At 46.4% G+C, this 25483-nt stretch overlaps 1 protein-coding gene across 2 annotated transcripts in view; it reads right to left on the bottom strand.

The window, feature by feature from the left end:
• UNC93B1 (unc-93 homolog B1, TLR signaling regulator) overlaps positions 1-25483 on the bottom strand; it is a 259616-nt gene that overhangs the window by 207977 nt on the left and 26156 nt on the right. The window contains exon 2 of one of the 2 annotated variants that reach the window (XM_040320883.1): positions 6671-6801. In XM_040320883.1, coding sequence (XP_040176817.1) covers positions 6671-6778 — 108 coding nt within the window. In that variant the 5' untranslated portion in view covers positions 6779-6801. Of the gene's footprint in view, positions 1-6670; positions 6802-25483 lie in introns of those variants that run through there. The other variant, XM_040320884.1, reaches the window with a different exon arrangement.

Genomic DNA, 25483 nt, shown 5'->3' with positions numbered 1-25483 from the left:
CTTATGATACGATTGAACAATTTTAATCCATTGTGGATGGAATGTTTCATGTAACTGTTGAAGCCAGAGCTATAGCTAGTGAAGGTTGGGAATCCTTCTAAGGGTCTGGGAATCTTTGGGGATTTTTACAGCGGAACATAGTTGAAGGAAGGAAGTGGGAATATATATATATATATATATATATACACACACACTCATGTCATTTTTTTTTCTATTCCTTTTATATGTCATGATGAGGTGCTCCTGTTGCCTGATTGGACGCGAACCAGAGTTTGAGCAGATGACCACATCTTCCTTGATGAGACGCCCCCGAAGCCCGACCCACGTACAAGATACAGAGGATCCCAGACCCAATTGGCGATTACTACACGCTCACCATGTCGTGTCCTCCATATAAGTCATGCTCTGAAGAACAGAGTCTACATGTCAAGCCGTGTTTTCGTTTTTATGAACTCGTATGGACCTGTAAGGACTGATTCATTTCAGGTGTAAGAAGTCGTCGAGGGGACACATGGGAGCATATGACAAAAAAAAGAGGACTGTTGTGGAAATTGTTATTAATGTATGTTGTCAGATGTCCCCCAGTGTCAGTTTTGCTGTAATGTGCTCATGTGAGCGTATTCACACATACAGACGTTGGTGGGAAGACCCGGTAGGCGCGAAAATCTTCCCATGTTTGTTTTATGCCTCACCAAGGGACTGGCCACTTCTTGATGTTTGCATTAAATGACTCTGAATGGACAGATCTGCGTTCACGAGAACTATAGCTTAACTACCGTATTTTTCGGACTATAAGGCACACTTAAAATCCTTTCATTTTCTCAAAAATCGACAGTGCGCCTTATACTCCGGTGCGCCTTATGTATGGTTGTATTGAGCATTACGGACATACGGTACATGATAGGTTTACAGCATCCACTTACCTGTACATGTAAATAGTAGAGATCCGGCATGCAGATCATGGAAATGGTCTCTACTGTAACGTCCTTCCGCACCAGATGTAAGCTGTAAAATGTTCCTATGCCCCTCTATGTTGAACCGTCCATATAGCAGTGACACTAGCTGGTACGTTGACGTCACTGGAATGCGACGGCATTTCAGAGCTGGCGCTTGCGTGTGACAGGTGTGTGCATTCATTCATTAATTAATATACTACGGTATATTAATTTTCTATACAAAAATGGCTCCTGTTAACCACTTAAGCCCCGGACCAATATGCAGCCTAAAGACCCAAGGTGTTTTTACAGTTCAGGACTGCGTCGCTTTAACAGACAATTGCGCGGTCGTGCGACGTGGCTCCCAACAAAATTGGCGTCCTTTTTTCCCCACAAATAGAGCTTTCTTTTGGTGGTATTTGATCACATCTGCGGTTTTTAGTTTTTGCGCTATAAACAAAAATAGAGCGACAATTTTTGAAAAACAAGCAATATTTTTTTACCTTTTTGCTGTAATAAATATCCCCAAAAACATATATAAAAACATTTTTTTTTCCTCAGTTTAGGCCGATACGTATTCTTCTACCTATTTTTAGTAAAAAAAATCGCAAATAAGCGTTTATCGATTGGTTTGCGCAAAATGTATAGTGTTTACAAAATAGGGGATAGTTTTATTGCATTTTTATTTTTTATTTTTTTTTTACTACTAATGGCGGCGATCAGCAATTTTTTCGTGACTGCGACATTTATGGCGGACACTTCGGACAATTTTGACACATTTTTGGGACCATTGTCATTTTCACAGCAAAAAATGCATTTAAATTGCATTCTTTATTGTGAAAATGACAGGTGCAGTTTGGGAGTTAACCACAGGTGGCGCTGTAGGAGTTAGGGTGCACCTAGTATGTGTTTACAACTGTTTGGGGGTGTGGCTGTAGGAATGACGTCATCGATCGTGTCTTCCCTATAAAGGGAATGACGCGATCGATGCGCCGCCATAGTGAAGGACGGGGAAGCCGTGTTTACACACGGCTCTCCTCGTTCTTCAGCTCCGGGGAGCGATCGCGACGGAGCGGCTATAAACAAATAGCCGCGCCGTGGTCCCGGATCGCTCCCCGAGCGGACCCGACCGCCGCATGTAGCGGGGGGGGTCCCGATCGGACCCCCCCACCCGCTAATAGGCGAGGACGTACCCATACGCCCATGTGCCTGTACGTGCCATATTGTGGACGTATATGTACATGCGGTGGTCGGGAACTGGTTAAGAGGACATGTTAAGAGACATGAGAAGGGGGGGAAAAAAAGGGGGTAACCAAAAGGACCCCGGGGCTTTTGAACGGTTTGCAAATAGATAATCAGACAAAATTTGATTATAAAATTAGAAAAATATAATTTATTACACAAATAATTAATATGCCATAAATACGATAAATTTGAAATACATCTCGATTAAATACGTGATATCAAGACGAAGCATTGTTTAAGTCAGCTCTACATGTTTCACTCCGACGAGTTTCTCAGGAGCTTTCAGACATACAATGCTAAATATCAAAAGAAAAAACAACAAGACATATAATTAAATGACTGTTGAAAACAATCATTTATATATCAATACATTTTGGTAAATAATGTCAAAAAGGGGAAAAGAAAATATTGATCATGAATACATCAGTTATTGTAGATAATGAATGCTCAAGGATCTCAACTACATATAAACAGGGGCCCAAAAGTTAAAACAATAATATTTACTTACCAAAAAGGTATAAAACAGCAAAAGACAGCAGACCATACAGGAAGGAACTCAGGGAAAAACACACAAGCACAGCTATCTAGGTGGCTCTGCCTTTTCATCTTTGGACTTTGTCCTAATCAGGTATTTACCTTACAAGCTTTTTGGCTTTGTGCTTACACACTGTGAGCATTAGGGATTTGTTTGTTCTGTGCATTTTTTGGCACTGAACTATCCCTATTTACTTATAATATACTTTTTTATTTCTCCCCTTTTTCTTAACAGAGCGGATGCCGCTTTTTGATCAGGTCATTTGAGGGGCTGTGAGAGTGTCTTCCTTCCCCTTTATCCTCTTTCAATCCATATCTATGGCAAACATTAGACTGTTTTCTACTGACAATAGGCATTTTTGCTTACTATTGACAGGTATATATATTACATATATTGTTCATTATAACAAGTTTTTGGAGTGTATATTCTCTTTACCCACTGTTGCATAATACAACTGAGAGTAGTTTGCATATGTGTTTCCACGTTGTGCTTTCCTGATTTTTCAGATTAATTCTATTAATGGCTTAAAATCCTGCTGTGGTTCTCCTGAGCTGTTCTGTTTTTCCCTGAGGTTCCTTCCTGTATGGTCTGCTGTCTTTTGCTGTTTTACCTTTTTGGTAAGTAAATATTATTGTTTTTACTTTTGGCCCCTGTTTATATGTAGTTGAGATCCTTGAGCATTCATTATCTACAATAACTGATGTATTCATGATCAATATTTTTCTTTTCCCCTTTTTTTGACATTATTTACCAAAATGTATTGATATATAAATGATTGTTTTCAACAGTCATTTAATTATATGTCTTGTTGTTTTTTCTTTTGATATTTAGCATTGTATGTCTGAAAGCTCCTGAAGAAACTCGTCGGAGTGAAACATGTAGAGCTGACTTAAACAATGCTTCGTCTTGATATCACGTATTTAATCGAGATGTATTTCAAATTTATCGTATTTATGGCATATTAATTATTTGTGTAATAAATTATATTTTCTAATTTTATAATCAAATTTTGTCTGATTATCTATTTGCACCGTTCAAAAGCCCCGGGGTCCTTTTGGTTACCCCCTTTTTTTCCCCCCCTTCTCATTTTTTCTTATCATTGGGGTGAGGTGCCTGTGACTACTGATACTTGTCCACAAAACGTATTCATGTTAAGAGACATGCTTATGAAGCAGATTTCAAACTCAAAGCTATCAGTCACGCAGTACAACATGGAAATAGAGCAGCTGCGAGAGAATTCAAACATTAATGAATCAATGGTACGGAAGTGGAGGGAGCAAGAAGATACCCTGCACCAGGTAAAAAAGACCAAACTGAGTTTCCGAGGGAACAAAGCGAGATGGCCACAGTTGGAGGACAAAATTGAACAGTGGGTTATTGAACAGAGAACCGCAGGTAGAAGCGTCTCTACGGTCTCTATTCGACTCAAAGCAACAGTGATAGCACGCGACATGGAGATTAAGGACTTTCGAGGAGGTCCCTCTTGGTGCTTCCGTTTTATGAAAAGGCGTAATCTCTCCATCCGCACAAGAACTACTATGTCACAGCAACTGCCAAAGGATTATGAAGAAAAGCTGGCCATTTTCCGCACCTACTGCGTGAACAAGATCAAGGAAAAGAAGATCCGGACAGAACACATCACCAACATGGACGAGGTCCCCCTCACTTTTGATATCCCTGTAAATCATACTGTTGAGAAAACGGGGACCAGTACAGTATCTATACGCACTACAGGAAACGAGAAGTCATCCTTCACTGTAGTTCTCAGTTGCCAGGCTAATGGCCAAAAACTACCACTCATGGTAATTTTCAAGAGGAAGACTTTGCCAAAAGAAAAGTTTCCGGTTGGCGTAATTTTAAAGGCTAACCCAAAGGGCTGGATGGACGAGGAGAAGATGGGTGAGTGGCTGAGAGAGGTTTATGTCAAGAGACCGGATGGCTTTTTCCACAAATCTCCGTCCCTATTGATCTGTGACTCCATGCGCGCCCATCTGACCGATACTGTCAAAGCCCAAGTGAAGAAAACTAATTCGGTGCTTGCCATCATTCCGGGTGGATTAACCAAAGAACTCCAGCCGCTAGATATTGGAGTCAACAGGTCATTTAAAGTTAAATTGCGAGCTGCATGGGAGCATTGGATGACAGAAGGTGAACACACATTCACCAAGACAGGAAGGCAACGCCGGGAAAGTTACGCCACTATCTGCCAGTGGATCGTGGATGTCTGGGCAAAGGTATCAGTCTCCAGTGTCATCCGAGATTTCGGGAAGGCTGGAATCATCACTTAACAGCTAAGTGACAGCAACGTGATGATAATGATGAGAGGGATCCGGGCATGCTTTGATGCCGAAATCGCCCAAACTGTTACACTCAGACACTGAAGATGAAGGAATTTGATGGATTTGTGGTCGAGGAAATAAACTAGAAAAGTCAGTGTATTGTTTTGTATTTTATGTGTGTAACGCTGAACAATCTTGAGAGTTATTGTGAAAGAGTTTAAAGACTTGAAAGAGTTAAAAAGAGTTGAATAAAGTTTGACTTATCAGAGTTTTGTTTCATTTAATGCGTGCGCCTTATAATCCGGTGCGCCTTATGTATGGGAAAAAAACCAGAAGTAACAGTCGCTCAATGATAGTGCGCCTTATAATCCGGTGCGCCTTATAGTCCGAAAATACGGTATATGGACAATTATGGCCCATTGAGCCATAATTTTCGTACGGTTCCCCATCATTGGAAGCAGTTCACGTCACTGCTAGTCTATTTGAATGCATACATGTCTGTGATTGGTTCTTTTGAAAGAATACAAATGTCTGACTGGCTGTCTGTGGAGACACCACCTTCTTTTGTTGTATTCATGTATTGTATTAGCTGTATTTAACATATCCTCATATGGTCATGTGCTGTGTTTAGCTCACACCCTGTGTCAGAAAAGAATACTCACCGAGGCTGAGATGCAGAGAGCGGCTCACTTTTGCGACTAAGCGCACTCCCCCCCCCCCCCCGGGACAGAGGGTGGAAGGCACAAAGAGGCACCAGCTACCGATAGGCTGAGCAGGACTTGCGAGAAGATCTCAGAAGACAGGTGCAGGAACTGGTGGAGAACAGAACTCAGCTAGTATGGTGGTGCAAAAAGTCCAGGATAGGCCAAGGGTCAAATCTCTATGCATTTCACGTGTCTTGCGTCATCAGGACACGAGACACGTGAAATGCATAGAGATTTGACACAGCATGCCTTCACACTGGAGCTATGCGTTTGTAAGTTTTAACAGCTCAGATGTACGCCGGGGGCCCGCAACACTTTCAGTGAGAAGCCTGGCCGCTGTCTCCTTTCATAGCTGTGTGTTTACCTGTCTGTATACACTGTTTTACCCTGGAAGTTTTTATAATAAAAGCGGTATTTCACTATCTCTGGTTTTGCGGCTCATTGTGGTGGAGCCGTTCTGAATTTCCTAGATTGAAGATTGGAAACACTCAGGTCCTACTTGGGGGATATCGTATTAGGAAGGATCTTGAAAGAACCCCTTACAGGCTTGAGGGTCATTTATAGCCGCAAATATATGGTGAGTGCATTTTGATTGACACATTGTGTGAAGCACTTTTATTATGCACGTTGCACTTTCTGAAAGCACGGTGGTTGGAACATAAATCTGGAACACGGCATTTCCATTGCTATTTTTATATCTACATTTATTTGAACTTTTGATTTGATATTTTATCAATTGGTGATTATATGGACATTATTTACACTTGTCGCGCCCTTTGTACCCCATTTTTTCACAGTTTATTAGTTATTCACAAATTTTTGGAGCTGCACTTGTTGTAATCATTATTTATCATTTTAGTTTCATTGGTGCCGTACTCAATTTTTTCTATTATTAACTTGATGTGTATGTATCTTTTTTTTTTTTAGCCTGACTAATTATGCAAATAGGTAACTATGTCAATCATAACTAACCTGTTCATCAGCACCATCCAGTCCCGGATCTTCCTGCTGGGCAGGTGCAGGTCCAACTATATCCGCTGCTATCCCATTAATGGAAGCATCCTGATATAACTGAGCCATGGCCAGGACCTCTGAACCTCTTCCTATAAAAGCAAGCAGTGTGGTTATTAACATGCCATTGAAATCATTTAGCAGTATCATTTACTATGAAATATTATTTTTACCAGAACCTGATGTTCAGTATTGACTTGACTTTCATTATATTTACAAATGTAAAAAATTGGACCAAGTGAACACCTGGTGGCAGTTGCTGATGTTGCCTAACCGGTATGTGATCACCTAGAAAGAGGACGGGTTGGACTGTCTCGGTACTGATAACATTGACATATAGTATCTTAAAATATTATTTATTACATATAAAATGATACAACATTTTTAAAAAACACACAACACCCAAGGGGAGGGAAAAGGAGGGGGAGGGGAAAACAGGGAAGGGAAGAGAGGAAGGAAGGGGATGACGGGTTGGGAACTAGGGAGCCGGAGTGGGGGAGGGAATTTACAAATGTATTGCCCACAATGATTGTACAGAGTAAAGTGGTAATTTCTTGTTCATACATCACGGGACACAGAGCCATTGATAATTACTTGGTGGGTTAGATAGTCACCACAGGTGATTGGACACTGGCAACCCTAAGTTCCTCCCCTATATAACCCCCTCCCATATGGAGAGCATATGCTTGCCAGTGTCTAAGGTGGTTGGTCACGTTGAACATGTGCTAAGAAGAGAGCTCTGTTGATGGTTCTGCGGAGACCTAGGAGCTATACAACCGGATCCATACCTCGGGCCAATACTAAACGCCTGATTGTATGGTACCCGGGCCTCGTGTAAAGAAGAACAAGGTTGCCTGTAATGTCTCTCTTTGGAGGTCTGGGCTCTGGGATACAGGCTTTGGTGTACTAATACAACAGTGACACGAAAAGTTCTGGCAGAGTCTTCTATAGGTCCAGGTAAGAGGATCCTGTAAGAAGGAACCCATGAACCTGAAGGTTGGCACAACACTACCTGCCGTGATGGTGTGAAGGCTGGTGTGGCGAAATTATATGAACTTTGTGCTGCTAGTGCTACTGACTGAGCTGACTGACTGCCTGATATTGCTTGTAAAGCTTAAAGACTCCAATTATCTGTCTATATAACAGCCTGTATATATTTATAAAACAGATAATTGGAGTCTTTTAAGCTAATTACAAGCAATATCAGATTCAGCAGTCAGTCAGCTCAGCCAGTAGCACAAAGTTCATATTTCGCCACACCAGGCCTAAGGCCTGGTGTGGCGAAATATGAACTTGGTGCTACTGGCTGAGCTGACTGACTGCTGATATTGCTTGTAATTAGCTTAAAAGACTCCAATTATCTGTTTTATAAATATATAACAGGCTGTTATGTAGACAGATAATTGGAGTCTTTTAAGCTTTACAAGAACTATCAGTTATGTTCTGTGGTGCTCTCCGACTTCAACTTCAAAAAAAAAATCTCAGTTACTTTGCCTAAGAAGTAACTGAGTCACTAACTCAATTACTTTTTCGGACAAGTAATTTGTAACTGATAACTAATTACTTTTTTAAAGGAAGATGAGCAACACTGCCTACCCCAATCTCTTGTGGGGTTCTCAGATTCCCAGATGCCAAGATTGCCCCTCTTTGGCAGCCAGCATTTCTAATGTACTGCAGAGCCAACAGAAGCCTTCTCTAAGCTCCTTCCTGAAGTTCCTCATTCTCAAGTTCTAAAGTTAGGAGGTATGTAGGCCTCTTTTAAGCCCCTGTAATTCAGATTGGGAAAGAAAGAAGGGCATCACTTAGAGCCAATACTGCATACAATAATGCTGCATACAATTTTACCCACAAGTAGAAAGCGGAGCAATGACCTTACTGTCCCCGCTGCTCCTTCACTGGTAAGTATAGATTGGCTGAACGACCCCTGCTCGGTTCTCAGCAGACTTTCGAACATTGCAACAGTTCGGAAACCGAATAACTAACCCCATTGAAGTCTAGTGTGACCCGAATGGAAAAATCAAAAGTGCCTGTTTTAAAGGCTTATATGCAAGTAATTGGGCATACAGTGGATATGGGGGTCCGGGTACTGCCCTGGAGGTCATGTATCAACAATTTTTTTTTTTAAATGATCAGTGATTTACTAATTCTTAAAGTAAAACCATCAAAATGAGAAATAACCATAAAATGAAAAATTCCTTTAAATATACTGCCTGGGGGTCTCCTTAGTCTGCCTATAAAGTGACATATCTGTACTGTATAAAGAACACACTGCAGTAAAAATTACATTTAAAAAGTCCAAAAAAAATGAAATTTTTCATTCAAGATTTTTTTTTATTTTACAAACAATGGCCCAGATTCACAGAGTGTGGGCGCACATTACGCCGCCGTAGAGTAACCACCGTACGCTATGCCAACGCAGCGCAGAGAGGCAAGCACTGCATTCAGCAAGTCTGTGCTCCCAACGCTGCGCCAGCGTGGCGTGGATTTTGAAGGCGCACGTCGGCGTAGTTGGAAGTGAGTGTGAACCCATGCAAATGAGGCATGACCCCATGCAAATGATGGGCCGAGCGCCAGACAGGTACGTATCACTAACTGCGCATGCGCCGTGACATGGACGCAACCCCATGCGCCTGCTCACAACTACGCCGGCAAAACTTCCTAAGCTACGCCGGATCACTGTGTACGCCGTGAATGTAACCTACGCCCAGCCAGACACACGCCCAAAGCACAATACGCCGGCTTGTGTTCCCTGGTGCAGACCTGTGCATGTCTGTTGCCGGGTTGCACCTCCTTTACGGGGAATAACTTTACGCTGGACGTACAACATACGCGCATCTCGCGTAGCATGGGCCGGGCACACGCACGTTCGTGAATCGCCGTATTTCCCTCATTTGCATGTTTGAATGGCTAATCAATGGGAGTGGCACCATGCGCCCAGCCTAAATGTGCGCCCACCCTACGCCGGCGTGAGCAAGCTACGTCGGCGGTGTGTAGCCTGGTTTTAGGCACATATCTGTTTGTCTGTCTGGCGCACAGATACGACGGCGCACATTTGCACTTACATCGGCATAAATGCTTTGTGAATCTGGGCCAATGTCTAGGGGAGCCAGTCTGTAGAATGATGCCACAATTTTGTGCACTCGAAACAAGATTAGAGATTTTTTGGATAAATTCTGGTTTCTTTCACAGACGGATAGAAGTAGCAGGTGCAGAAAAAATGGTGTTTGGGTGTTTGTGGTGCCTTTACACTGTAACCCTATGAAAGCAAGAATTGGCCCTGCTGTCAAAAATTGCAATGATATGCAGCTGTCAAACAGTTGCAGAAAAATTTGTCTTGGGGTGTCAGGGGTGCCTTCACACCATAGCCTTTGTGATAATGGGGGTGTTTAGCTCAATGGTAGAAGTTATTTTTGTGTAGTGAATCCATATCACACAGGCATTATCGTCAAGGGCCTGGTAGCCTGCGTTTATTAAATGGAAGAACCAAAACAAAAGTCCATCCAGGAATCCCAAGCAGGGGTTTAAACTTCATTCAGACATAAATAAAAACATACCCAGCCACCTGGCTCTCTGTTGTCAGCAGTACCCCTGCTTGCTCCCAACCGACTTCTCGATTTCTTTCCACCCTTCTGGACTCACTGGTTTCCTTAATTTCCCGGTCTCTCAATGCTGGCCAGCCTTTCCCAGTCACTGGGCATGGAATCCCCCTTTCACAGGCTGCAGTCTCCCACAGGACAGATAGTCTTCCTGACAGAGGTCTGCCTTCAAACAGCAGAAGCAAGCTGCTCACACTCCACCTTCCTCCCCCAACTGCTCTCACCAGCTCCTCGTTATATGGGCTGTGTGCACCTGAGCACACACCCTGCTGGCTGTCCACAAGACCCGGACACAGGGTTGGAGATCCCGCCCCACCCAAGACTCCAAACTTGTCATAGACGAGGCAGGCCACTAGGTGGCGCTAATGGCGCATCGTCACGCACAGGAGCGCGCGTTCGCGGCACATCGGCACGCACGGGCAATCGCGGCAACGGCGCGCAGGCACGTGCTGATGCCATTTTGGCGCCAGTTCAGGCTATTTAATGGGGCTCATCCTGTAGCCTCTTGCTGCTCGGTCTTCAGCGTTCCTGCTACCCACCTGATACCTGCTACCCGATTGACTTCTGTTCCTGTGAACCCGGCTTGTCTCTGATCACCCTGACCTCCGCCTGCCCTGACCTCTGGCTTGTCTGACCTTGCTCCTGCCTTCTCCTCCTAACTGTTTGCTGCCCGCCTGTTGCTGATCCGGCCTGAACCACGACTCCACTCTTGCTTCTCCCCTGTACTTGATCCGCCCGCCGCCTGTGTCCAACCCGGCCTGCCTGACCCTGCCTGTACCAGCACTACAGTACACCTCCCTCCTGCTGCTGATCCCGGCTACCTGCACCAAGCTCCAGCTACCTGTCACCTTGCTGATCCCAGCTACCTGCACCAAGCTCCAGCTACCTGTCACCCTGCTGATCCCGGCTACCTGCACCAAGCTCCAGCTGTCTACTATCCTGCTGTTCCCTGCATCACTGATATCTCCCTGGAGTCTACAGGAGACCACCTGCACAGTTCCTGCACAGCGTTCCTGCCAGGCGCTTGTGCGACTCTGAACTCCTGCACTTCCTGTCTACACTACCAGGGGTTCCAGAGTCAGAGGAGCAAGAGTAGCTGCTCCCTGCATGTCAGGCTCTGCTCTGTTACCAGGTACGTGACAAAACTACAGAGACCCATCCAGAGATGGCAAACTCTGGGGAAAGCGGACAGAGCTGTTTTCTCCATTTAAAATCTATCCTCTGTATCCTTGCAGTCAGCAGACATACAAACTCTGTGTCCTTTTTAACCATATTTTCCCAGAGACAGGGACTCTCACTATTACACCCTAAAGAGGTACCCTTGATGAAAGCAAGAATTGGCCTTGCTGTCAAAAATTGCAATGATATTCACCTGTCAAGCAGGTGTGGAAAAATTTGTCTTTGGGTGTTAATTGTGCACATGAAACCTACACCAAAAAAATTCTTCCACAAAGCTAGGTAGCCTAGACAGTCTTTCAGATATTTGGGATTCGGAAAGCACTTCATCAGCGACATTGGCATCAGGGGTTTGATAGCTGCTGATAATTCAGGACTGATTAATTTTGTTAAATGTCAGTCAGTCCACAGAGTCTGTGCACAGACACGCTCTCCTATCTGTCAAAACCCTCCCGGAAGCACAGAATGCCCATTCAGAAAGCATGCTGGGGGCAGGGCAGCCCAGCAGTTCTACTGCATATTGGGAAAGTTGTGGCCAGTGGTCTATTCTTGTTAACAAGTAACCCAGTGGATCGCCAACTGAAAAGCTCTCCATATCTGTTTTCGCCCCTAGATAATCTCCCACCATATGATGAAGAAGATTCCGATGGGAAGCTGACAGCCCTGGGCTTCGAGGACTAATATAATTTTGAAAGGCATAACTGAGGCGACCCACTTCTCCACTGCTCCTCTCTTGACTAACAGAAGCCTCAAAACTGCGTTTTCCACCAGACTGTAACCTACCAGAGTTGGGAAAGGCATTACATAAATTCCTCTTTAAGGTGTCCTCAAGTGATTTAATCTTCTGCCCCCTCTGTGGGGACAGGATGAGTTCCAAGACTTTCCCCTTGTAACGGTGGTCAAGGAGATTTGCCAACCAATAATGATCCTTCTCCTTGATGCCAAGTATTCTCAGGTCCTTTCGCAGGCTTTAAAGAATGAGGGAGCCCATGCGCCACAAGTTTGCAGAGGCATGAGAAGCAGACTCCTCGAGGTCACTGAAGATTACAGTATCTGCCATCTCCCAGCCACAAACTACTTCCAAGGGTTCTGGGGATGGCAAACAATTTATTGTATGTCTTCAATGCTTCCAAAGCTGTCGGAACCCTTCACCTCCCTCTCTTCTAGTGTGTTCTGTGGCATAATAAGAATGATGTCTGCATAAAGCGGGCCTTGAGAGGAAAGGAAATCCTTCTCGATATGGAAAAGACACATATAGCAGAGATGAAAGAGCTGCTCGCCTGTAATTACATGCTATGGAAAGGGGCTTTTAGGCAGCGATGTCCAAAAAAAGTATCATAATTGTTGCTATATAAAAATAGTATTTATTTGCGAAAATCTCGGATGTCACAATTAGGGATGAGCCGAACACCCCCCTGTTCGGTTCGCACCAAAACCTGCGAACACACCAAACGTTTGTGTGAACTTTAGAACCCCGTTAAAGTCTATGGGACTCGAACGTTTGAAATCTAAAGTGCTAATTTTAAAGGCTCATTTGCAAGTTATTGTCCTAAAAAGTGTTTGGGGACCTGGGTCCTGCCCCAGGGGACATGTATCAATGCAAAAAAAAGTTTTAAAAACTGACGTTTTTTCGGGAGCAGTGAATTTAATAATGCTTAAAGTGAAACAATAAAAGTGAAATTTTCCTTTAAATTTCGTACCTAGGGGGGTGTAAAGTATGCATGTGAAATAGCGCATGTTTCCCGTACTTAGAACTGTCCCTGCACAAAGTGTAATTTCTGAAAGAAAAAAAGTCATTTAACACTGACTCGCGGCTATAATGAATTGTCGGCTCCCGGCAATTCAGAGAGAATTCATTCATATAAAAAAAAAAAAACGTAGGGCCCCCCCTAATGTCCCCCCCTAAATATCCATACCTATATGGTATGGATATTAAGGGGAACCCCGCCGTCAATTTTAAAAAAAAATGACATGGGGTTCCCCTCAAATATTCATTGCAGACCCTTCAGGTCTGGTGCGGATTTTAAGGGGAACTCCACCCCAAAAAAATAAAATAAATGGCGTGGAGTTCCCCCAAAAATCCACACCAGACCCCTTATCCAAGCACGTAACCTGGCCGGCTGCAGAAAAGAGGGGGGGACAAGAGAGCATACCAGGCCACATGCCCTCAACATGGGGAGGATGTCCCCATGTTGATGGGGACAAGAGCCCCATCTCCACAACCATGGCCGATGGTTGTGGTGGTCTGCGGGCGAGGGACTTATCAGAATCTGGAAGACCCCTTTAACAAAGGGGACCCCCAGATCCTGTCCCCCCCCATGTGAATTGGTAATGGGGTACATTGTACCCCTACCATTTCACGAAGGAAGTGTAAATAGTTGTAAAAAAAACACACACACACCGTGGAAAAAAAAAGTCCTTTATTAAAAAAAAAAAAAAAAAAATCCAGCGGTGGTAATCCACTCTCAGTCCCGGCTCCCCGCTCCAACGTTGTCGGTATCCAGCGACATGTGATCTCCTCTCCGGTCCAGCGATGAGAAGATCGTCCGGGATCCAGAGCGCAGCATCGCCGGCCGCCTGTCTCCACCGGAGACATCTCGGCGAATGCCGCTGCTGGAGCTAGTGACATTTCTTATATAGGTGAGGCGGGGCCCGCCCCCTCTGATGCAAGGGGGAAGCCTGGGCTTCCCCAGTGACGTAGCAGAGGGTGCGTCAGAGGGGGACGGGGGTCACGTGATGGGTCACAAACTTCCACCCCAGGCAAACAGGAAAGGTCAAAGTACGACTCTGGGGAGCAAAACCGCACGTAGGGTCTCCCGTGAATAAAAACAGCCGCTGCAGAGTGGGAACAGCTTTCCGTACTCCCCTGATCTGGGGCTGGGTTGCAGATATTGGGGGAGCTTAATAATCTTCTGCCCCAATGCCAGCATTTCAGCTGGTAGGGAACATAGGCTAGTAGGGCTATGCATTTGTGGAGGAAAAGGTACTTGCTTTTCTCCTGGTGTAGTTACCAGCTGCTGAAAAGGTATCTTGCAGGGACTATCTCCCGGACTCTCCATCTCTTTTTCTGATGCTGGGCAGAGACCAACAGTGCTCTGTCCTGTAGCCAGTACTTCTGCCGGGGGGACATATACAAAAGTAGGGTACAGCCGCTGGAGAGGGGGAAGGGTTTTCTCCCCCGCCGGTTCTTTGACCAGCCACTGGGGTGAATTCTGACAGGGGCTGTCTCCCAAACCCTCCAAAAACATACTGAGGGCTGGGCAGGGGCCAGCCAAACTCTGCCCCGTAGCCAGCGCTTCTGCTGGGGGGGGATGAACACTGGGGTAGTGTCCAAGTGCTGGGGAAACAGCTCACTGAGGTTATCCCTCGGACTCCCTGGATCTAACTCTGAGGGTGGGCAGAGGCCAGCGACACTCTGCCCCATAGCCAGAGCTTCTGTTGGGGGGATGAACATTGGGGTAGTGTCCAATTGCTGGGAGGGAGAATTGGTTCCTCTACTCCCGGTAGGGATTCCTGCTGTTGGGGAAACAGCTTACATCTCTCAGACTCTCCGGATCCAACTCTTTTTCTGATGCTGGGCAGAGACCAGTGGCACTCTGCCCTGTAGCCAGCGCTTCTGCTGGGGCACCGGATGTGATACTCTGGCCTTGCTGCTGATCACCACTTCCCAGGCTTCCAGCACCTGTTTCAACTCCCCTTTCTGAGACCTTCATGCTATTAGCTTGTCTCGCTGCCTGGGAGACCTCTGGTGCGTTCCGGCATTCTAGCACTCGCAGTGCCCTCTGTATCATCGCCGCATCTTCCACTGCGGTTAGGATGGGAAAATGTAGGGGCACCCCTGGCCCCATTTGCTCCTCATCTTTGTGACTGTCTGCTATTTCTCCCGGACAGTCCCAGGCAACGGGAGCCATGCCAGGCTGATGATCACCGTCAAACAGCCGCTTGTAGGTAATCTCGAGCTCCCATTCCTGCTCAACCAGGAACTCCAATTCCTCCAGGTCATATGCCTCTTCGGAGAGGTCCAGCCCCTCATCTCGGAAGTCCAGGATGTTTTCCAGCCACCACTCCTCATCACTCCCAAAGTCTGGGTCTCCGTACATTTTTGATGAAGCAGCCCCACGCCGCCGTAGCCAACGCCTTCTGTTGGGCTGCCATCTGCTGTACCTGGCCAAACTTGAGCTGCGAACCACCAGAGGGCTCTGTAGCTGGCGTCCAGCCTCATCTCCTCCTCTTCCAAGCTCCGTCTTCCACTCATCTGGCGGTCGTTCCCTCAGGAACACCTTTCCCGCACAGTAAATCTCTGTGGAGGAGGGAAGGATTTTCCCCTGATGGTGCCGCTCGTGGCTTAGCGCCTCATGCCAGAGTTGCCTGGGGGATCACATCCTCCCAGCCGAGCATGGTGCACTCCGTTGCTGGTCCCTGATGTTTCTTCCGCATGCCTTGCAGCCTCCTCCCAAACTCCGCTCTCATGCTGGCTGGTCCCCGTATCACTCCTCGGTGGCTGCCCAGATCTTGAATCCTGGTGGTGGTTTGGATGTCCTGGACTGCAGGAGAGATCCGACTGCTGCCACCACTGTGACGGATCTTGGATACCCCAGGTGGGCACATCCGCCAGTATGTCTGGAAGGCCAACAAGGAGAGGCAGACACACAGGCCAATAAAAGAGAGCAAGCAGGCTCTGTGTCTAGAGGCAACAGTGCTGGTCGTGGACACAGTGCATCCTCATCAGCACATGGCCGTGGGGCACGCTTGTCCTTTTTTCGGCAGCTGGCCGTGTTGAGCCGCAATATGCTGAAGAGTTGGTAGAGTGGATGACCAAGCCGTCCTCATCCTCCTTATTCTCTCTCACCCAGCCTCAGGGTGCTTTGTCTGCCAAAGCGGCCTCTTCCCTCGGCTCAATGGCATCAGTCACTCCTTCCCTAGCCCCACCATGTATGTCCTCCTGAGGAGTTCCCCAAACTGTTTGACCACAGTGTTGGGTACATGCTGCAGGAGAATGCGTAGCGTTTTGAAGGCTCTGATGATGGTCCCCAGCTTGAGAAAGGCAGTAACGTGAGCCCAGAGAGAGGGGGTGCCCAAGAAGGACAGCAAACTGGCACTCATGTTCCCCCAGCTGCCAGGTTTGCTCCAGTGATGAGCAGGGAGGGGATGATGAGGTCACTGACTCTACATGGGTGCCTGATAGGAGACAGGAGGAGGAGGCGGCGGCACATCTCCAATGAGGCAGGATGCCCTCCAGGGGCCAGCTTAAGGGCAGTACACGACTGCATCACACCACAGAGCTCCGCATGTGCAGGGCGCTGCTGTCTCTGCGCGCTATTCCAAAAGTTCTTTGGTTTGGGCATTTTTTGAGAGGTGTGTATCAGATCGCACTGTTGCTATTTGCAAAATATGTCTCAAGCGTATTTCGCATGGCCAAAACACCAGCCGCTTCGGCACCACATGCTTGACCAGACCTGCGATGCAGTCCGTTGGCAAATGTACAAGCCACACCAAAGAACAAAGCGGACCTCTCCTTGCTCCTAATCAGCTGGGATCTCCAACCCCACTATACCTTCAGTCCTTTTAGAAACCTGCAATGAGAGGAATGAAGGTGTAGAATTAGGTGTGTCACAGCCAAGTACTTGCAGGTAATCTGCTATCGGTACACAAACGTCAGATTGTACCAGGCAAATTTCCCTGCCCCAGCTGCTGCACCCAGTTCGCTCCCAGCCATCCACACGCCCAGCGGTTGAATGCTAGCTTGGATAAATTGCTAGCACTTCAGCTGCTGCCTTTTCAGTTGGTAGACTCTGCCCCCTTCTGTGAGTTTGTGGAATGTGCGGTTCCTCAGTGGCAGGTTCCCAAATGCCACTTTTTTTCACGGAAGTCGATTCATGTGGAAGGCAATGTCCATGCCTCGCTGGACAGGGCGGTCAGCAGTAAGGTGCATATTACCGCTGACTCATGGTCCAGCAGGCATGGACAGGGACGTTACCTATCTTTCACGGTGCATTGGCTGACTCTGCTGGCAGCTGGGAAGCATGCAGGACAGGGTGAAGTAATGTTGGATGTTGTTCCGCCACCACGCCTCCAAAATGCTACTAGTGGTGATTCTGACACACCTCTCTCCTCCACCCCCTCCTCTTCTTCCTTCTCCATGGCATCTTCCTGTGCTGATGTGTCCTCGGTATGCAGGCAAAAATATGCCAATGCGGTGCTTGAGCTGGTGTGCTTGGGGGACAGGAGCCACACTGGGGAAAAGATTCTGTCAGCTCTGCAGGGGCAGGCTTAGAGGTGGTTGACGCAAAGCCAGCTTAACCACTTCAGCCCCGGACCATATTGCTGGTCAATGACCGGGCCACTTTTTGTGATTCGGCACTGCATTATTTTAAGTGACAAATGCGCGGTCGTGCGACGTGGCTCCCAAACAAAATTGGCGTCCTTTTTTTTCCCCCCACAAATAGAGCTTTCTTTTGGTGGCATTTGATCACCTCTGCGGTTTCGAATTTTTTGTGCTATAAACAAAAACATTTTTTTTCCTCAGTTTAGGCCGATGAATATTCTTCTACATATTTTTCGTAAAAAAAAAAAAAAAAACACTAAGCGTTTATTGATTGGTTTGCGCAAAAGTTATAGCGTCTACAAAATAGGGCATAGTTTTATGGCATTTTCATTAATATTTTTTTTACTAGTAATGGCGGCGATCAGCGATTTTTATCTGTACTGCGACCTTATGGCGGACACTTTTGACACATTTTTGGGACCATTGGCATTTTTATAGCGATCAGTGCTATAAAAATGCATTGATTACTATACGTTGTATGAACAGACGATCAGGCATTTCTCCCCCTGACAGGACTGGGAGCTGTGTGTTCACACACACAGCTCCCGGTTCTCGCTCTGTAACAAACGATCGCAGGTGCCCGGTGGTGATCACGCCTGCCAGGCACACGCGTCGGGACCAGGGGCGAGCGGGGGGTGCGCGCCCCTAGTGGCTGATTCGCGAGGTGACGTAGCTCTACGTGACCTTGTGCAGGGGAGCCGACCTGCCGCCGTATAACTAGCGGCTGGTCAGCAAGTAGTTAAGCCAGGAATGGTGGTTTGCAACAATGGCACCCAACCTCCTCTCCACCCTCCGACAGGGACAACTGACCCATGTGCCCCGTTTGGCTCACGTCCTTAACTTGGTGGTGCAGCGGTTCTTGGGCAGGTACCCGGGCTTACAGGATGTCCTGAAGCAGGCCAGGAAACTCTGTGTGCATTTCCGCCGGTCATATAATGCCAGTGCTCGGCTGGCTGACCTCCAAAAGGAATACAACCTGCCCAAAAACCACCAAATCTGTGACATGCCCACCAGGTGGAACTCAACCTTGGCCATGCTGCAGTGGCTGCACACGCAGCAGAGGGCCATCAATGAGTATCTGTGCCAATGTGGCACCAGGACAGGGTCAGGGGAGCTTGTTTTTTTTGCCACGTCAGTGGGTCATGATCAGGGATGCATGCACTGTCCTGTCACCATTTGAGGAGGCCACAAGGATGGTGAGCAGTGAACATGCATGCATCAGTGACACTGTCCCTCTTGTCCACCTGTTGGAGCACACGCTGCGTGGAATAATGGGCAGGGCACTTGAGGTAGAACAGAGGGAGGAAGAGACAAACTTTCTTACCTCTCAAGGCCCCCTTTAAAGAAAAGAAAAGGAAGAGGAGGAGGATTGTGTCAGCATGAAGGTGGAGCCTAGCATTCAGCATCAGCAGCAGTCTTTAAGGGATCATTTACAGTCCCAAGAAACCCATGGACTTGTACGTGGCTGGGAGGAGGTGGCTGCAAATCATGTCATCCTTAGTGACCCAGAGGACTCCGGACCAAATGCCTCAGTAAACCTACGCTGCATGGCCTCCCTGATCCTGCAAAGCCTGTGGAAGGATCCTTGTATTGTACTGGCTGGCAACCCTCCTTGATCCACTTACAAGGGTAAGGTTGCGGACCTTATCTTGCCGTTCGCAGAGGGAGCAGAGGATGAAACATCTTCGGGAAGCCTTGCAGAAAGGTTTGTGCAATGCGTTTCCAGAGCCTGGGAGGTGACAAATTCTTGGTCCTGGACAACGTGTTGCTGAGGCTTCGGTCAGTCACAGAAGCAGCGGGTGAGAAGGTGGCCGTCTGACCGATGCGTTCAGACTATTTTTTAGTCCGCAGCCCCAAGGTATGATCTTTTCCAGCAACCATCGCCAGCGTCTGATTTATATGGTGCAGGAATACCTAGGGGCAAGATCAGACTTGGACACCTTTCCCACCGAAAATCCTCTGGGTTACTGGGTCTTGAGGATGGATCACTGGCCAGAGCTTGCACAGTATGCAACTGAGCTACTGGCCTGTCCTGCATCCAGCGTTCTTTCGGAATGCACATTCAGTGCTACTGGAGGCTTTTTAACTGATCACAGTGTGTGCCTGACCACCGACTTGGTCGATCGGCTGACCTTCATAAAAATGAATCAGTCTTGGATCACCAGCTACCAAGCACCTGATGCTGATGTAACTGAATATTTTTTTTTTTGAATGTCAGATCCCTTCAAAACTGCCTATGCTGATGCTGAGTGACTATCCTGTTATGCTGAGTGTCTATCCTCTTCCTCCTCAATGATCATGATGATAGCTTGTAAGAACATTTTTGGTTCTGGGCACCGCCACCAGTGGCTAAGGCACAATTTTTCTGCCCCTGTTTAACAGGGGTGTGTAATTACAATTTTTGCTGTGATACTTTGCAGCAGGGCTCATTCCTGCGCTCCAACTAGAGTTTCTGTGAGGGGTTGCAATGTTGTGGCACCAACACCAGTGCCTAAGGCCCAATTTTTCTGCCCCTGTTTAACATGGGCATGTAACTACAATTCTTGATCTGATATTTCACAGCAGGGCCCGTTCCTGCGCCCACCAAGAGTAACTGTGAGGCCTTACATGTTGTGGCAACACCACCAAAGGCCCAATTTTTCTGCCCCTGTTCAACAGGGGCATGTAATTAAAATTCTTGATCTAATATTTCACAGCAGGGCTCATTCCTGCACCCACCAAGAGTAACTGTGAGGGCTTACAGTGTTGTGGCAACACCAACACCTAAGGCACAAATTTCTGCAGAGTACATAGGGCAGGCCCCTACTTTAAAACATCAAGCTTACAAACGACTCCTACTTGCAAACGGAAGGAGACAACAGAAAGTGAGAGGAAATCTACCCCTAGGAGGGGAAATTCTCTCCTGTAAGAGTTAATATGAGAAAAACGTGCCTCCTCTCCACTTATGCTTTATCACCAATCCTTGTTTCACTAAAAAACCCACATTTTCAAAAAAACTATTTTCATTGGGACAGAAAGTGAGATGAGATGTTCTGCATAGGTGCACAGACAGCAAAACAAACGATACAGGGATGATAACCCTTCCCTATGTTTTCCAAAAAGCTTAAAACTAGTTTATATTGGCTGGAGCTACACTTGAAAAATTTACCAGTTCAAACCTACAGTCCCTGTCTTGTTTGCACCGCCTGTATACTGCTGTTCAGAGTATATATGGCCTGGGGGCCCCACGCCTTTGCTTTTTTTAATTTGGGTGCAGGGTTTCCCTTAATATCCATACAAGACCCAAAGGGGCTGGTAAAGGGCTGGGGTACCCATGCCATTTTTCTCAATGATTTTCATCTATATTGCCAACACCAGACATTACATTAAAGCTGCAAGCAGTTTTAAATGACTTTTACCGTATTTGCCGGCGTATAAGACGACTGGGCGTATAAGACGACCCCCTAATTTTCCAGCTAAAATGTTTGGTTTTGGGATATACTCCCTGTATAAGACGACCCCTCACTGTGCCATTATACATGCCTCACTGTGCCATCTATACATGCCTCACTGTGCCATCTATACATGCCTCACTGTGCCATCTATACATGCCTCACTGTGCCATCTATACAGTGCCATTCCATTCCCTGCCTCGACGATCTCCCTACCTTCTCCTGTTTGCAGAGTATGTCAGATGGCAGCGATTCCATTATTCAAAAGCCGCGCCTCCTCCTCAGGCTGTTCCGTGATAGGCGTAACACTAATTTTCCCAGCAGAGCCTCTGTTCAGTGTTCCGCCTATCACGGATGTCCTCTCGTCTGAGGCTGAGGATGAGAAGGCGTCCGTGATAGGCGGAACACTGAACAGAGGCTCTGCTGGGAAAATTAGTGTTCCGCCTATCACGGAACAGTCAGAGAAGGAGGCGCGGCATTTGAATAATGGATGGCCGCCATTTGACAACAGGTACCGGGCGTATAAGACGACCCCCGACTTTTGGGGCATGATTTTGGATGCAAAAAGTTGTTTTATACGCCGGAAAATACGGTATTTATTTTATTCCTTAACATACATGTTAACCCCTTCACTGCCATAGTCATTTTCACAGTAATCAGTGCATTTTTATAGCACTGATCGCTGTAAAAATGACAATGGTCCCAAAATAGTGTCAAAAGTGTCCGATGTGTCCGCCATAATGTCGCAGTCACGATTAAAAAAAAAAAAAAAAAAAATTGCTGATCGCCGCCATTACTAGGAAAAATAATAAAAATGCCATAAAAACTATCCCCTATTCTGTAGACGCAATAACTTTTGCGCAAACCAATCAATAAACGCTTATTGCAATTTTTTTTACCAAAAATACGTAGAATACATATCTGCCTAAACAGAGGGGAAAAAAATGTTATATATTTTTTGGGGATATTTATTATAGCAAAAAATTTGAAATATTGAATTTTAAAAAAAAGGATGCCAATTTTGTTTGGGAGCCACGTCGCACAATTGTCAGTTAAAGCGACGCAGTGCCGAATCGCAAAAATGGGCCTGGTCCTTTCGCAACAAAATGGTCCGGGGCTTAAGTGGTTAAGCATCATTAAAATCACTGCTCCCGAAAATTAGCAGTTTTTAAAACTTTTTTTTTGCATTGATACATGTACCCTGGGGCAGGACCCGGGTCCCCAAACCCTTTTTAGGACAATAACTTGCATATAAGCCTTTAAAATTCGCACTTTTGATTTCTCATGTTCGAGTCCCATAGACTTTAACAGGGTTCGATAGTTTGCGCAAACTTTTGGTCCGTTCGCATGTTCTAGTGCAAACCAAACCGGGGGGGTTTTCGGCTCATCCCTACTGTTGGCATACCTATCTGCAGATGCCTGGGCGCATACGGCTATCCCTTGCATTTATTCCTCGGAAGGTAACATAGAAGGGGTAAAGAGGGTATCATGCAGGCATTTTGTCTCTTACTATTCAGACCTGTACGCTGCTATCCCACCGTATGACCACTAGGGATGAGCCGAACATACCCGGGTTCGGTTCGCACCAGAACGTTCAAACAGACCGCGGGTTCGCGCGAACATTTAGAACCCCATTGAAGTCTATGGGACTCGAACGTTCGAATTCAAAAACGCTAATTTTAAAGACCAATATTCAATTTAATGTTGGAAAACGTCTTTCAGAACCCGGGTCTTGCCCCAGGGAACATGTATCAATGTAATTTTTTTTTTTTAAAACGGACGTTTTTCCGGAGCAGCGATTTTTATGATGCTTAAAGTGAAAAAAAAAATGAAAAATTCCTTCAAATATCACACCTGCTGTGTGTCTATAGTAGTGGCACATGTTTAGAAATGTCCCTGCACAACATAACAAAATTATTATAAGAACAAAGTAATTTAATACTGCTTGCGCACGTGCTGTGTGGCAACAATATCTCGATTATTTTAGGGGTGGTGGGGGGGGGCCATTATTTTTTTGTGAAAGCAAAGTGGTAGAAAAAAGGGCACCCCTCAAACATACTGTAATTGGAGCGCAACAAAGAGCCACGTGCAAAGTATTGCATCAAAAATTGTTATTAGACGCCCCTGTTACACAGGGGCACAAAAAATTCATCCGTAGGCACAACACTGCAACCCCTCCCAATATCTGTAATTGGAGTGCAACAAGGAGCCACGTGCAAAGTATTGCATCAAAAACTGTTATTAGGTTCCCCTGTTAAACGGGGCAGAAAAATTAGGCCTTAGGCACTGGTGGCGGAGCACAGAAAAACAACATTTCCTACTAGCTATCAGCAAGAAAAGTGAGGAGAAGGATATTCCATCAGCAGCATAACAGGACAGTCACTCAGCATCAGCAGTCTCAAAGGGATCTGACATTTCAACAAAAAATTATTATTCAGTAACATCAGCATCAGGTGCTTGGTAGCTGGTGTTGATCCAAGCCTGATTCATTTTGATGAAGGTCAGTCGATCAACAGAGTCGGTGGAGAGGAGCACCCTGTGATCTGTCACAAAGCCTCCACTGAATGTGCGTTCTGAAAGAACACTGGATGCAGGGCAAGCCAGTAGCTCAATTGCGTACTGTGCAAGCTCTGGCCAGTGATCCATCATCAAGACCCAGTAAGCCAGAGGATTTTCCGTGGGGAAGGTGTCCAAGTCGGATCTTGCCGCTAGGTATTCCTGGACCATGTAAACCAGACGCTGGCGATGGTTGCTGGAACCGGTCAGACCTTGGGGCTGCGGATTAAAAAATTGTCTGAACGCATCGGTCAGACGGCCACCTTCTCCACCGCTCCTTCTCTGACTCACCGAAGCCTCAGCAAGACGTTGTCCAGGGCCAGGTTTTGGTAATCCCCCCGGTTCTGGGAACGCATTGCACAGACCCTTTTGCAAGGCCTCCCACAGAAGTTTCATCTTCTGCTCCCTCTGCGATGGCAACATAAGGTCCGCTACCTTACTCTTGTAACGTGGATCAAGGAGAGTTGCCAGCCAGTAATGATCCCTCTCCTTGATAGCACGTACACAAGGATCCTTACGCAGGCTTTGCAGGATCAGGGAGGCCATGCAGCGTAGGTTTGCAGAGGCATTCGGAGCAGAGTCCTCTGGGTCACTGAGGACAACAGGATCCGCAGCCACCTCATCCCAGCCACGTAAAAGTCCACGTGTTCCTTGGGACTGTAAATGATCCCTTGAAGACTGCTGCTGTTGATGTTGTCCTCCTCCTCTTTCTCTTTCTCTTTCTCCTCTTCTTCCTCTTCCTCTTCCTGTGTTCTAGGTGGGCAAGCAGGAACAGTGCCTGGATAAAGGGGGCCTTGAGAGGTAAGAAAGTTCTCCTCTTCCTCCCTCTGTTCTGCCTCAAGGGCCCTGTCCATTATTCCACGTAGGGTGTGTTCCAACATGTGAATAAGCGGACAGTCTCACTGGCATGAGTGGCGGCTGGTGCTCAAATTGTTTGGGGGGGAGCAAACAAAAAAAATAAAACAATTGCAGCCTCACTGGGCCCATCAATTATCACCACTGTGCCATGCCATCAAACGCAGCCACTGTGCCATGCCATCAAAACCAGGGCTGTGGAGTCGGAGTCGGAGTCGAGGAGTCGGAGTCGGGGGAAATTTTGGGCACCTGGAGTCGGAGTCGGCAAACAATGCACCGACTCCGACTCATACTAAATTTAGATTGGAATTAAAAAAAAAAAAAAAGCAAGTTTAAATGTCCCAATTCACAAAAAGTTATAATTAATGACTTCTCTACTGTAAGAATAAAGACCAATGCATGCAGTGCCTCACGTAACCGCAAAACGAACACGTTAAGTGACCGTGAAGAAGCATGCTTTTCATGTGCTTCACTATATGGCACGCAACGCACAATTAGGAGCTGCAATACTTATACTTTCCATAGTGTTGTGTTCTGCTTTTACAGGGAACGCATGTTAGAGAACCAGTAAGTGTCCAAATAAAAAAATTCCAACAGGAGTTTTATAAAGCACTAAAAGAAGTTGAAAAGTATGATCGCTCATCAAAACTTACTGTTGAAGAAGCCATCCTTGTTTATCCAGAGATCGTTAGTGATGTGGCCAGAATAGTTACTGCAATGCCACCCACCCAAGTCAGTGTCGAAAGATTATTTTCAGCCCTAAAAATAATAAAGTCTGACTTAAGAGCCTCTATGAAAGAGGATCTGGCAGAGGCAATTCTCTTCCTTAGAACTC

The sequence above is a fragment of the Rana temporaria genome, chromosome 8 (assembly GCF_905171775.1).
Source record: "Rana temporaria chromosome 8, aRanTem1.1, whole genome shotgun sequence".
NCBI classification, from domain to species: Eukaryota; Metazoa; Chordata; class Amphibia; order Anura; family Ranidae; genus Rana; species Rana temporaria.
Note: the sequence above shows the minus strand (reverse complement) of the source record. Positions and strands in the feature narration are given on the sequence as shown.